Source organism: Aythya fuligula, chromosome 15 (assembly GCF_009819795.1).
Source record: "Aythya fuligula isolate bAytFul2 chromosome 15, bAytFul2.pri, whole genome shotgun sequence".
In the NCBI taxonomy this organism is placed as follows: Eukaryota; Metazoa; Chordata; class Aves; order Anseriformes; family Anatidae; genus Aythya; species Aythya fuligula.
Window position 1 is genome coordinate 12,240,995 of NC_045573.1, and position 14,279 is coordinate 12,255,273.

Genomic DNA, 14,279 nt, shown 5'->3' on the forward strand with positions numbered 1-14,279 from the left:
GGGGACACGGGGGGGTACGTGGGGAGATTGGGGGGCAGCGGAGGTTATGGGGGGGTGGGGAGGGCTGGGGGGCACTGGGGGTTATGGGGAGGGCTGGGGGGGCGCTGGGGGGAGTGAGGGGGGTGTGGGGTGTGGAGGTGCAGTGGGGTGGATGGGGGGGGGCTGTGGGTTATGTCGGGGGGTTGGGCGTGCACTGGGGTGTACGGAGACGCCCCCACCCCATGCTGATATGGGGCTGCTCTCCTCACCCCCTCCCCCAGCCCGGGGCACCCCGAGACCCCCCCCTGCTCCCACCTTGCCCTAGGAACCCCCCCCCCACCTCCGGCTTCCTCCCGGGGGGCTGCTCCCAGCACCCCCCTGCCCCGACACCCCGGGGTGCCCCGGTGCGCCCCTGTCCCGCCGCGATGTCCCCGGTGCTTTTTGGGGGGCAGCCCCCAGCGGTGCCAGCAGCGCACCCCAGCCCCATTCCAGGGCCTAAACCTCGGGGCCGTTTTGGGGCCAGAAACGGGCGGTTTGGACAAAGGAGCGAGCGGAGGCGGCGGGTGGTGCAGCAGTTCCTTCCCGGCCCTTACAAAGGCAAAACAACCCGAAAGCGTGTCCGTGTCCGTGTCCGTGTCCGTGTCCATGTCCGTGTCTGTGCCCGTACCCGGTGCCCGGCTCAGCCCTGCGCCCCCCCGGCCCCCCCCGCAGCACCTGGGGCACCCCGGGGTGCTGGTGGCACCCGGGCGATGGCTTTAGGTCTGGAAGAAGCGGCGGCGCGTCCTGAAGGTGACGTCCCCTGCCTTGGCGTGGCGTCACCGCCGTCCCCCCACCACCCGGGAGCCGCAGCAGGGCAAGGGGACGGTCCCCAAGCCCCCCCCCCTCCCTGGGGACCCCCCTGGGACGTGCCCATCCCAGCCAGACGGGTCACACCGCTGGGCACCGAGTGCCACGTCCCATGGGTGCGCACACAAAGGCGGTGGCCCCTCGGCCCCCCCCGGCTCTCCCCAGGCAGTAACGGGGTGACGGCCCCAAAACCGGGGGGGGGGCATCACCCCACCGACCCCGGTGGAAATTGGGGTGCAGCGGTGGCGTCCTGGGGACTTGGAGGGGGCCAAACGGGGTCACGGCCTGGCTGGCAGAGCCGTATGGAGGGGGGGCCGGGGGGCGGCAGGGTGGCGGGTGCCACTTGTCACTGTGCCCCCCCCGCCGTGCCACGAGACTGAAGCAAGCGAGAGCATGCGAGGGCGGAGGGAAGCATCCTATGGACGGGCAGGGCTGGGGGGTCCGGGGGCAGGAAAGGGGGGGGGGGCGCACAGCACGGGGGGGGTTGGCTCGTCTCTCGGATCCGGGGGTGCCTGTGGCTCTGTGCGGGGGTCCCGGGCACCCGTCCGTCCAAGCACCCATGGGTGCCAAAAAGAAGCCTCCTCCTCCTCCTCCTCTCGCCGGGCCCAGGGCCCCTCGTCAGCAGCTGCGGTGGTGTTGGGTTGGGGGGGGGGATGCTGGCATCCGGGGGCGTCAAAGGAGGGTGGAGGGCGGGGGGTCTTTACACGTGGGTCGGTCGAATCGGCAGCGTCTCTTGCGTGTCCCCCCCCTCCCCAAATCCCGCAGAAATCGGCCGGGTGACGTCGGCCGGCGGCGCGGCTGGGTCTGGGGGGGGCTGGTCCCCGGCGGGCGGGCGCTACTCGATGACCATGCAGCAGGGCAGGTGCTGGGAGAAGTACTTGAAGAGCTCGGGGGTGGCTCCGGGGCAGTTGGTGAGCTCCAGCTCCTCCAGATCCTGCAGCTGCACCAGCCCCGACAGGCCCGTGGTGGTCAGCAAGGGGCAACCTGCAAGGGGACAGGGCCACCGTCACCGCCCCGGCCACCCCCATGTGGGTGCCAAGGGGTTTGGGGGCATCCCTGGGCTGTAGGAGCCCCACGGTGCTGGGGAGGGGGGTGCTGGGGGTCCCCAAGGGCTGGTCCCGTCCCCGTCCCCGTGTCCGGCCTCTCCATCCCCTCCCCGGCATCCCCAACCTCGTGCTCGGGTCTCACCGGCGAGGGACAGGAGGCGCAGGCTGCCCATGCCCAGGAGGTGCTTCAGGCCGAAATCCTGCACCTGGAAGAGAAACGGGAGTGGGACCGGGATGGGGGCAGGCAGAGGTGCCAGAAATGGGGTACAGCATCCACGGCACCGGGGGCTGAGCCGGGGCGGGGTGGTGGGATGGGGTGGTGGGACAGGGTGATGGAATAGGGTGATGGGATGGGGAAGTGGAATAGGGTGGTGGAACAGGGTGGTGGAATAGGGTTTGGGGTTGGGTGGTGGGACAGGGTGATGGCACAGGGCAGTGGGGCATCGTGATGGGAATAGGCGGTGGGGCAGGGTGATGGGATGGGGCAGTGGGACGGGGTGATGGGATGGGGTGGTGGGATGGGGTGGTGGGACAGGGTGCTGGGATGTGGCAGTGGGGCAGGGTAATGGGTTGGGGTGGTGGGACAGGGTGATGGGACAGGACAGTGGGACATTGTGGTGGGTCAGGGTGATGGGATGGGCTGATGGGACACTGGTGGGACACTGGTGGGACTGGGTGCTGAGGCAGGGTGATGGAGCTGAGTCCCGCTCAGCCCACAGGTGCCCCCCACCCCTCCCCGTGTTCCCAGCCCCACGTCACCCTTCCTGCCCAGGGCTCTCCAGCAGCCCCAGGACGCCCACCCCATGGAGCTCCCGCCCCATCCCCATGCCAGTGCCACCTCCCTCCTGTCCCCTGCACCGGGCACGGCCGTGGGCTCCCAGCCCCGTCCTCCCGTACCTGGCAGCACCAGCGCAGGTAGAGGCTCCGCAGGGACGACATGGTGGACAGGTAGCTGAGCCCGGTGTCGGTGATCCGCACACACCTGTGGGGACACGGGACAAGGAGGTGGTGGGACACAGGACATGGAGGTGATGTGTCCCCGGACCACGGCCACCAGGCACAGCCCCGTACCTGTCGAGCACCAGCTCCTCCAGCTTGTGCAGGTCGCAGGCGATGTACTCCAGGGCCATGTCGGTGATGCGAGGGCACCAGGACAGGTCGAGGCTGCGCAGCTTGCGCAGGTTCTCAGCCACCAGCTCCACGCCGTCGTCCGTCACCTTGGAGCAGCCCGAGAGGCTGAGGACGCTCAGGTTGGGCAGGCTGTGCACCATGTTGACCACGCCGTGGTTGGTGATCTCCCAGCAGGAGTTGAGGCGCAGGGTGTGGGTGGTGTAGCCCTGCTTGGCGGTGAAGTAGGCGAGCGCCGTGTCCGTCACGTGGTAGGCCTGCAGGTTGAGCTCGGCGAGGTTGGGCAGGAGCTGCGAGATGGCGGCGATGGCGTCGTCGGCCACGTTGATGCAGTCGCTGACGCTCAGCGCCGTGATGCGGGCGTTGAGGCTCGACCACAGCCCGGCCTCCGTGAAGTCGTTGCAGCCCGACAGCTCCAGCCGCACCACGCCCTGCATCTGCTCCAGCATCACCTGGTGAGGGGTGGGCGGTCAGGGCACCCCGCGTCTCCCCAGAGCCCCCCCCGGCTCTTCCCCCTGCCCCAGCCCTGGCCGCACCGTCGGCCTTCACAGCGGGGATGGGTAAAGGCTGTAGGAGCACCCGTGGGTGGTGGGGGTGAACAACTCCCCCCCAGGATCTTGGGAGAGCAGCCCTGCACCCACCCAGCGCCCAGACCGTGGGCAGGGGTCCAGGGCCCGGCAGCGTGGTGATGCCACCTGCCTGCTGGACGAGGTGGGTGCTGGCACCACGTAGCTGGGTGCACCCATGGGTGGTCTGCACCCTTGGTGGGGCTGGAGAAAGCCCTCGCTGGTGCAGGCTGTAGCAGGCGTGTTCCCGGGTGCCACCGTGGTGGCAGGAAGGTTGGACCCGTTGTGTCACCGGGGTCCATCACCACATGGAGGGGAACCAAGCCTTGTACCCCCAAAACCTTGCCCCCCTTTGGGTGCAGCGGTTTGCAGGGCCGAGCACTGGGGACATCCATGGGGACATCCCATCCACGGTGCCACTGGCCCACATCTTACCCACCCCTGTCCCCGGGCACCTCTCCGGCACCGAGGCCACCTACCTCCAGCCCCGCGTCCGTGATGGTCGACCTCTTAAGGCTCATGGACTTGACCCCCTTCTTGGACAGGGGGTAGTTGTCAATGAACTCACAAATGTCCAGGTCAGAGACGCCCACGAGGCAGAAGCCGTCGAAGCCCCGCACGGCGAAGCCCTGCAGGCTGACGAACTCCTTCTCGCCCCCGGGCAGGACGTTGTAGAGCTCTTTGGTGTGCAGGACGGGCGTCAGGCCCACCCAGAACTTGGGCTGGTAGAGCACCCGCCGCCACGCCTTGCACACCTGTGCCAGCACGCACTTCTCGCACGCCGAAAAGTACCAGAAGAGGCGGTTGAGGATCTTCTCGTCCACCGCCAGCTGCCTCTCCGAGGGCGAGCCGGGCAGCCGCTCCGGCGAGGGGTGCTCCGCGCCCGGGGCGGCCTCGCTCGAGTTCAGTCCCACCAGGGAGGCGCCGGGAGGGGACGAGACGCCGGCCAGAGCGGCCAGGGAGAGCGGTGAGGCCAGGCTGGGGATGGGCAGGTCGCTGCGGGGGGCTAAGGCCGGGCTGAGGATGGCAGGCACGGAGGAAGGCTGGCACAGGCGGTTTTTCACGGCGGGGGTTCCTTTGGTGATGCTGGCGGAGCCGAGGCCGTTGGGCTGCGTGGGGATCTTCACCAGTCCATTGCGGGGCAAACATGGGGGCTTGGTGTCGCCGTTTCTCGGGTTCGACATCTTCCACGGGTCTCTCTGCAACACAGGGGGGGTGTGAGCGGTCGCTGGCCAGCACCGGGCTCCCCGGGAAGCATGGAAGGCATGGCCAGGGCCGGGATGGGGCTGGGGCCATGCAGAGCCCACGCGTGCTGTGCTGGCAAGCCCGTGCCGGCCAGGCGCCGCGTCTCGTGGTGGCACCGCAGCAAACAGCCCGATAAATATTTCAGCTGCAGCAAGGCAGGCTTTCAAACAGCCCCGCCGCACCCCGCCATGCATTATTAAACACATTTCCCTCTATAAACACGGAGGTGAATAATTGATGGGGGCTCAGCCTCCTCCTCCTTCCCCCCCCCCCCCGCCCCGGGCCGGTGCCTGGCGTGGGGTCCCACCGGTGCCATGCCCGTCGTGCTGGCACCCTGCGCACCGCGCTCACCGGGGCCAAGCCCTGCCAAAGGACCGGGTCCTGTTCCCCCTGCAGGGCCCAGCTGGGGCTGAGGCTGGAGGGGACTGAGCCCTGGCAGACCGGGAGGAGCTGGAGCCCGAGGAAGGGACATTGTTGCCCCCAGGAACCAAGGGGTAAAAGCCTTCATCTGGCTGGTGACCGACGGCACCGAGTGAGCAGCGTCCTGGCCGGTGAGCGTGGTGCTGATGGCCTGGGGCTGTCCCACCCTGGGGACAGCGTCCAGCTGAGACAGCCTCTGTGCTGCACTCTGACAGCCCCAGAGCACAAATAACCTCCCCTGCTGCCCCCAGCCCATCACCGTGAGCCTCACAGCATCTCCGCGCCCTGCTGGACCCGGCGGAGGGGAGCAGCCCCCCAAAACGAGCCCAGCAGCACGGGCAACTGCAAGCGGCATGGCTAGGGTGTGCAGCACCCCCAGCAGGATGGCAAGGCCGAGCTCCAGGCTTTGTCCCACACTTTAAGGGGCAGTTTTCTGCCCGTTTGCCCCACCGAGCCGCTGGCTGGGCGGAGGGGAGGCAGGATGGCAGTGGCAGTGAAGGCGCGAGCAGCCCGTGTCCGCAGGCAGGCCGGCGCAGCAGCGGTGGCATCGGCACCGCCAGAGCCTGTCCTCCGGGGACGGAGCCGGCCCTGTGCAGACAGCCTGGCGCCGCTCCCCTCTCGGATGCAGCCTCCGCTGCCTCCACTTACTCTGCCCTACGGAGGGTTTGGGGCTCTGATGCTTGGACATGCGCTAAATTTGCTTGAAAGCAGGAGAAGAGGAGGGGAAAAGGGAAAGAAACTTAAAACCAGTGGCTCCGAGCTTGGCAGCAATTAGGGAAGCAAACAGAACATGCACCAGGGTGTCTAACACAGCGCTACAACACAAATCAAAACAGATAATTACCACGTGGCACAGAAAGGCTGTCGCTCCGGCACAGAGCCCACAGCGAGAGCAATTCGCCATGCCGGCTGCCTCCGGGGAGAGGCCAGGTGGTGGGAGAGGGGCAGCACGGGGCCTCCAGACATGGGAGAGCAAGCCAGGGGCAGGGGCTCCCGTAGGGGACAGTCACGGGAGGAGACAGATGCTGACAGCCCTCGGACTGAAATTCAGCCACAAGGAGGTGTTGGCCACAGTTGCAACCAGCTCAGACCAAGGTTTGTCCCCAGGGCAGGGCTCCGGGGGCTGGAATCAGTGGCGTTCACAGTCCTGTTTTGGAAAGCTGAGCCAGGTCCCCCTGCCCCCGGCACTGAAGCTGCCTGTTTGGCTCACAGATATCGCAAACCGTGAATGAGCTGGGAAGTCACTTCAAATAGAAACACGGCCGGCGATGTAGGCCCTCTGGGCACACGCAGGCTCCAGGCATGGTCAGCGGGAGGCTGGGCAGGCAGGGAGATGGCTGCGTCCAGCCAGGCTCTGTATGCGGGCACATCTCTCCAGGGAAGGGGGTAGCCCAGGATCTGAGGGCTCCTGCCACCCTGAAAGGAGCAGGGCCATGCCTGGTGAGGACACCATCCTGGAGGAGATGGGCAGGGAGCACAGACTGGGGAGGTGTGTTGGTCTGATCACCACTCTCCTCTGTCTCTGGCACCACGGGGCAGTGCTGGGATCTTCCCCCCCCCACCTGCAGGGAAGCCCCTGGATGTGGTCGAGCGATGCAGCAGCCCCCCAGGCTTCTCTGTCTGTGCTGCTCCACTGTACAAAGTGCAGGCATCCCATCCTGCAGAGATCAGAGCTTCCATGTGCTTGGACACACAGAGCACGCCCTACCCCAGGCCCCTAACCCACTGGGACAACCTCGGAGAAGTCAATACAGAGCCCTGAACTCTCAAGCCATGGTTTGACTCCTTTGTGCCTTCTGATGTTCCAAAAGCTCTTCAGGCATCTTCAGATGCTTTTTGGCCACACCAAAGCAGCAGAAGAGCATAGATCTGGCCTTTCCTCCTCTCTCAGGAGATTTCAATACCTGGTACAACCATCCTTACTGTGGGCTCTCGCAGGAAGGACCCAGCCTCAGAGCCCCTCACAGCAACCCCCCTCTGCTCTCGCAGACCTCCCGGGGGTGGTGTCTACCAGCAGTGCAAAACCAGCTCCCAATCCACAGTGGGAGGAAGCATGACAAAAGCAAAGGGCAAAGTCTTTTAGTCCCCTGAATTCATTCCAGGGTGCACATTTCACAGGAAATGTCATTGCCAGAGAAATCATTTCATTCATGAGGGTTTTCTCATCCACAATGAGCAATGATGCAGTGGTGGGGGGCGGATTTGACGCAGGAAGAGAGAAGAAAGAAGAGGGCCTAAGAGCCTGTCACTACAAACATTACATGGGTGATGAGGAAGCTGGGATGGACAGAATAAAAGCAACCAGGGTTTGCCCAAGCCGTTGGAGAGTTTACTGTCTCCATGTGGTAGTGAGGAGGGATTAGGGCCTCGAGAGAGGGGCAGGATGATCAGTCACCCTGTTAGTGCCACCCTCATGTGGGTGCTCACTGGGACGCTGCAGGCTGTGGCAGAGACTCACTGGATCACGCTGCTGTCCCGCAGGGAAGGCCACGGTGGACTCTGGATCCGTGGGCTCAGAGGCTACGGGGCTGTCTCCAGGTGACCCCGGGCTGGCTAGGTTTGGGGTCCCTAGGGAAGGGGCCGGGCTGGGCAGTTCAACACCATGGACAGATCGGGGGCTCAGCACCACGGACAGAGCCCGGGGGGGGGCTCGTTCAGCACCACGGACAGCGGCCAGACCCCGCTCACCTCTCCCATCCAGTTCAGCACCACGGATAGCTCCCGGCCCCTTTCAGCACCATGGACAGCTCCGGGCTCCTTTCAGCACCGCGGACAGCTCCCGGCCCTCCTGCCCCCCAAATATCCCCCTCGAGGTCCCGATCTCTTCACCACCCCCCCAGAACCTCCCCCGCTGCCCTGCCAGCCTCCCCCGAAGCCCTGTTATTGCCCTGCTGGAATCCAAGGCTGATGCGAAATTGTTATTGGTAGAGGCGCTGCTCCAGTGACAGAGAGCTGCTCGGCAGCGAGCAGCCATCGCTCACGGCTTCCTGCACACACACACACACACATGCACAAACAGACATGCATGGACACACACGCACACACACACACCCCATCGGAGCCTCAGGGGCTGGTAGATGCACCTTGCATGAGCCTTGACATTCAGCCGCACATACACACGCACACACACACACACAAACAGATAAGCGCATGCATGCACACACACACGCGCGCGCAGGGTTGCATCAGCTGAATTCATTAGCCCATCTATTTTTACTAATGCAGCAAATCAAGTTGCTCTACAGGCGGAGAAAACACACCCGAGACTGAGTGCTGTGGCAGAGCACGCAGCCAAAGCTTTTGTCCGGCAGTCCTGAGGGTAACAGCTCCCCGGGACTGTCAGCTGTACGCTACAGCCCCAGCCAGCAGCAGTGCCAGGCAGGCTCTTGCTCTGGGGGCTGAACCTGTCGACCAGAGCACATGGCAGTAATAAAGACATCCCACTACAAAGATCTCCCTCCCCAGCAGTGCTCGGCAGTGTGCAAGCTGTTTCCTGCTCTGACTGCATCAGGTCAGAGCACTGCCTGTGCTGTGTGTATCAGGGGGGTGTCTGCCCATCCCCACCGAGCGCCTAGAGCACCCTGGCAATGCAGAGGAGCCACAGAAGGACCTGGGGGAGCCCCTGCTCCCTTAGGGATGGAGGGACAGCAGGGGTGCAGAGATGGAGAGAGGCTGCCTGTGCACGTGCTTGTGTGTGTGCACACAGATCAGCCCTCCCAGGCCTGGACTCACACAAATCAGCTGGGAGAGAGGCTCAGAGCACAGCTCCAAACTCAGCACCACGCATTCCCCCACCGCACAAGCCAGGAGTTCACAGGGGGGAAGAGCCTCCGCTTCCCTCCACTCTGCTTGGCCCAGAGACCTGCTGATTGTGTGATGGGAGCTGGGAAACTCCTTCCTAAGACTACCCTGAGAGCTCCCTGGGAGGCCAGGAGCTCCCCTGCCAGCGCCCAACAACACCACAGGGCTCATCCCACCTTGCAGCAGGCAAAGAGGCTCTGGAGGCCCTGGGAAAACAACAGAAGGCAAAACTTCCCAGCAGCAGGCAGCCGGGGCCCCTCTGGCTGTTGTGCTGTCTGCCTGTGGCAGGGTTCATCCCTTTGGTGCCCCGGGGGGTGCGGAGTGGTGCTGGCCCCAGCCTTGGCTGCTCCGCACAATGATTTAGCCCCGGGAATGTGGATGTGCCTGGTCAAGCTGGAGAGCTGAGCATGGCCTGGAGCATGCAGTTCTCCAGTGATGTGCCACTGCTGAGGCCAAAGCTCCCAAATACGTCAAGCCCTGTCCTCCTCCCTATCCCAGGCAGCTCCATGTCCCACGAGGACAGGGGGGAGGAATCACCCACACAAGGGGAACGTGGGATGGCCGTGAGCAAACACCTACACACAGAGCAGGGCAGAGCTGGACCATGACTGTGGCTGACCTGGGCCAACCTTCTCCAGCCCCCTCTGGAGTTACAGGACCTCACTGCCACAGGGAGGATGCTCACGCTTCCCTGTCCCTCTGCTGAGCCTTTCCCTGCTCTCTGGTGACCACGGCACGGTGAAGGGGGAGCAGCTCCTCTTGTGCCACAGCCACAACATGCCCGGCACGGTGCAGCCCTACTCTTTGCCTCTTTTGGCCCTGGGAACAGGCAAGAAATAGGGAAAGACTCATCTGTGGTCATTGAGGAGAGAGGATCCAGGAGGCTGCACCTGGCTTGTGGCTGTCCCTGAGACAGTCCCAGGGACACTGCTGTCTTCCCTGGGTACCTCCGGGACTGGGGCCTCCCCCAGGGCCTTCAGACACCCTCTTCCCTCTGGACGTGGCAATGGCCACGCAGCAGTGAGGTTGCTCTGCTCAGCTCCATCCCATCGATGCCCCGAGTGGGTCCTGGCCCCAGGTGCCTGTGCTGGCAGGGACCAGCACCGCGGCGCGTGCTGCCACCGCCACCAAACCCTGCGCCTTGCCATGCCATCGGTGTGGCATCACCAGCTTAAAGAGGCCACCAGCACGGCCTGAGCCCTGCCCCAGACCCAGTGCCCATGAGGATGTGCACAATGGGGGGGTCCCGTGGTGTTCAGCCACAGGACTTCTTGCTGCAGGGTGCTGTGTGGCTGCTCAGTGCTGCCAGAGGCTCAGAAAGCTGCTGGGTACCGTCCTGTGACCGAGGCCATGGCCCTGTGACAGGTGGCAGTGCCACCCTGCTGCTCCGTGCCCTCTAACCACATCCTCAATTTCCCCACCAACGCTGACCCCATGCAATGGGGACTGCTGGGGCGCCGTGGGTCAGTGTGATGCCCTGAGCCTGCCTGTGGGGCAGCCCCACAGCCTCCTGCTCATCCAGGAGCCGGAGCTGGGCACGGTCACACCTCCAGCAGGGAGAAACCCCGAGCAATGCCTTCTGCCCACCTGCCCCTTCCCCAAAAGCTCTCCTGTCCCCGGAGCACCTGGGCGAGCGTGCCCATCCCCGTGCTGGTGGGCAGAGGTTTGGCGGGGGTGGGATGCTGCCAAAGGGGCCCCATCCTGCTCCCAGCACAGCATGAACACAGCCTCCAACCCCCAAACCAGCAGGTTCCTGAGGGAGGCTCCAGCTGGACCATGGCCGTGTCCCCATGGGATGGGGAAGACGCAGGTGACCCCACTGGAGGGGACAGGGGACCCTCTCCCCCCACCTGCCTCCCCACGCGTGCCACCCAGCCCGAGCAAGGGCCCTGCACCCCAGGAGCAGGATTTAGGGGGCCAGGAGGTTCCCAGCACCGGGAGGCTCCAGCGCCGCATCCCTGCCACCACGGAGAGGAAAACAGACCCGGAGGATGGGAGAGGGATCGATGTGGGGGAAGCCAGCTCGGGGAAAAATAGATATCTATCTCATTAAAAATGGATGCTGAAGCGAGTCCTCCCCACTCCAAAGCCACCTCCCTCCCTCTTCCTGGTAGCCGGAGTGAAATCAGCTCCGAGCTTCCAGAGGAGGGGAAATGCCAGCACCACACAGCTCCCGCTCTGCACCCACCGAGCCCCCCCCCGGCCACCACGGCTCGGCCCCCAGCCCGGGACCACTGCCAGAGTGTCCCCACCACAGGGACGCTGTCACCAGCCGCTGTCACCCGGACGCTGCCACCTCCTGCCAGTGCCACCAGACCCGGCGCTGGGGCACAGTGGGGCCGAGCGGTCCCCCACAACACTGCCAGGCTCCCCCACCTTTGGGGCCATAAGGACTGCCTGGATACAGCCCCAGCAAACCCGTGCCTCAGTTTCCCAGCCTGCCCCACAATGGGGTCTGTCCTCAGCTTCCTGAGCCTCTATAGGGTGCCCCACACAGAGCTGGGGCCCTGCTGCCAGCACCAGCCCCGTGGGCTCCATCCCTGTCCGGGGCCTGTCCCTGTGTGCCCCTGGCCCCTGGGAGTGACGGTGATGGGAGGGGGCTGCCCCCAGTCCCCATGGCTTTTGTCACCCCATAGCAGAGGATAACCCCACTGGGGTGTCAGGGTAATGGGGTGCCATGGTGTCAGGGTGCTGGGGTGTCGGGGTGATGGGGCATCAGGATGCTGGGTACCAGGGTGATGGGGTGCCAGGGTGTTGGGGTTTTAGGGTGACAGGGTACCAGGGTGATGGGGTGCTATGGTGTCAGGGTGTTTGGGTAATGGGATGTTGGGTGCCAGGGATGGAGCTCCAGGGTGATGGGGTTTTGGGACTTTAGGGTATCAGGATAGCAAGGTGCTGGGATCCCCTAGTGTGCTGGGATGCTGGGGAGCCAGAGTGCCAAGGGTGCCAGGGTGTCAGGTTGGGGTTTTAGGGTTGGGGTTTGCCAGGGTACCAGGGTGCTGGGTTGTCGGGGTGCTGGGATGTTGGCATGCCAGGGTGTTGGGGTGACAGGGTGCCTGGGCACCTGGGTGATGGGGTGACGGGGTGACAGGCTGTTGGGGTTTTAGGGTGACAAGCTACTGGTGTCTCATGGTGGGGGGGTTGCTTGGATGCTGGGGTGCAGCAGGGTGAAGGGCTGTTGGGATTTTAGGGTAACGGGGTGATGGGGCTGATGCCACCGGGGTGGGTGAGGAGCCTGAGGGTGCTTCAGGGACCGGGGGGGGGGGGGGGAGGAGAGCCAGCACCCCCACCGCGGGGGCTGCCCCCTCCCCACACCAACAACCACGCTCATCCCAAGACATCCCCCTCCCCGCTGCCGTGCTGCCCCCAACCCTGGGGGACCCCATACTCCGGTGCGCCCCCCTCCTCTCCCCATTTCTCTCCGCGTGTCCCCCCCCCCCCCCTCCCCTTTTTCCCCAACGCCGAGCCGGGAGCGCGGGGCCCGCTCCGCCGCCGTTATATAACGGGGCTGCGGGATCCTGCACCGGGGGCTGCGGCCCCAGCGCCCCCTCCCCGCCCGGCGGGGCCGTGCCGAGCCGCTGGCGGTGGCGGTGCGGGCTTTGTGTCGCAATGGTCGCCCGAGAACGAAGGGAGCCGAGCGGCGGAGGCCGGGGATGGGGAGGGGAGGGGGTGAGGAAGGACGAGAACCGAGGGGGGGTGGGGGGGCTGCTTACCTCCAGCTCGCCTAGCTCATGCCATGCCGTGCGCCGACAGCCGCTCCTTTCATGTGCGGGGAGACATCGGGAGGAGAAGCGGGGAAGAAGGAGAGGAGGAGGAGGAAGAGGTGGGGGAGGAGGAAGAGGAGGAGGAGGAGGAAGATGGGGGCTCGCTGCTTGCCCAACCTCACCGCTCGGCCGAGGGGCCGCCGGGCCTGAAGGCGATAAAAAAAAAAAAAAAAAAAAAAAAGAGCAGCGGGGAGGGGAGAAAGGAGCCGGAGCCGGATCCGGATCGGTGCCGGGCAGCCCGGGCTGGAGGCTGCGAGAGGCTCGCACACGCCGCGCACACGCACACGCGCGGCTGCACGCCCGCACCCGCACCCGCACCCTCCCGGCCCGTTAAAGAGCCCCGGAGCCGCCGGGAGCGGTAACGGCACCGCCGCAGCCCGGCCCCCGCCGCACCGGAGGGGAGCGCCCAGGTGAGGGTGCAGGAGCCGGCCCCGGAGGGAGAACGGGCAGGGCCCGGGGGGGGCTGGAGGGAAGGGTGGGAGGGGGGAGGATGGGGGAAGGAGGGAGGAGAGATGGAGGGATGGATGCAGGACAGATGGGAGATGGAGAGAGGGAGGGAGGGAAGGAAGGAAAAAGGAGGGAGGGATGGATGGAAGGAGGGAGGGAGGGATGGAGAGAGGGAGGGAGGGAGGGAAGGATGGAGAGAGGGATGGATGGATGGATGGATGGATGGATGGATGGATGGATGGATGGATGGATGGATGGATGGATGGATGAAGAAAGGAAGGAAAGAAGGAGGGATGGATGGATGGAAAGAGGGATGGAGTGATGGATGCAGGGACGGATGTGTGGATGGAAAGATGGACGGATAGATGAATGGACAGATGCAGGGACAGCTGGATGGATGGAGGAAAGGATGGAGGGATGGGAATAGGGAGAGATGGAGGTGTAGGTGGATGGATAGACGGAAGGACAGATGGAGGGGTTGGTGGTTTGCCCCAGGACAGACGGATGGAGGAGGTGGTGGAAGGGTGGACAGATGGACACAGGGATGGAAGGATGGAGGGGTGAATGGAGGGATGGAGGAAATGATGGAGGGATGGACGCAGGGATGGAGGGATGGATGCAGGGATGGATGCAGGGACAGTTGGAGGGTTGGGGGGATAGATGAAGGGATGGTTGCAGGGACAGATGGATGGAGGCAGAGATGGATGGATGGACAGATGGAGGGCTAGATGGAGGGACAGACGCAGGGGTGGATGGACAAAAGGACGGATGCACACATGGACGTTTGCTCTCCTTCCCCACCAGGGCACTGGCAGACCAGCGATCCCGGAGCTGAACCCTCCCGCCTGGCAGCCCCTGCCTCAACGAAGCAACCTGGGGACCACCCAGCACCCCAGGGTGCTGTGGGGGCCTGTGCCAGCCGCCCCCATCGAGGGAAGGGTGCTGAGCAAGGGGTCTGGCCCCATCCTGCTGCTGGCAGCAGGACCCACAGATGGGGGGTGCCCCATCACAGCCCCACTCATTCCCAGTGCTGCACC

General features: G+C 65.0%; 1 protein-coding gene across 2 annotated transcripts; it reads right to left on the reverse strand.

Annotated features, from left to right (window-relative positions):
* Positions 1-538: 538 nt before the first annotated feature.
* FBXL16 (F-box and leucine rich repeat protein 16) lies at positions 539-12,954 on the reverse strand. 2 transcript variants are annotated; one of them, XM_032197412.1, is made up of 6 exons: positions 12,745-12,954; positions 4,045-4,764; positions 2,943-3,451; positions 2,769-2,853; positions 2,014-2,077; positions 539-1,809 (listed from the first exon to the last, which is right to left on the reverse strand). In XM_032197412.1, exons 2-6 carry the CDS (start codon positions 4,747-4,749, stop codon positions 1,661-1,663), a joined length of 1,512 nt encoding a protein of 503 aa, XP_032053303.1. In that variant the 5' UTR covers positions 4,750-4,764; positions 12,745-12,954; the 3' UTR covers positions 539-1,660. The 2 variants fall into 2 exon arrangements, with proteins under 2 accessions (XP_032053303.1, XP_032053302.1); XM_032197411.1 differs by lacking the exon at positions 12,745-12,954 and adding an exon at positions 6,075-6,152.
* Between the last annotated feature and the right edge of the window lie 1,325 nt (positions 12,955-14,279).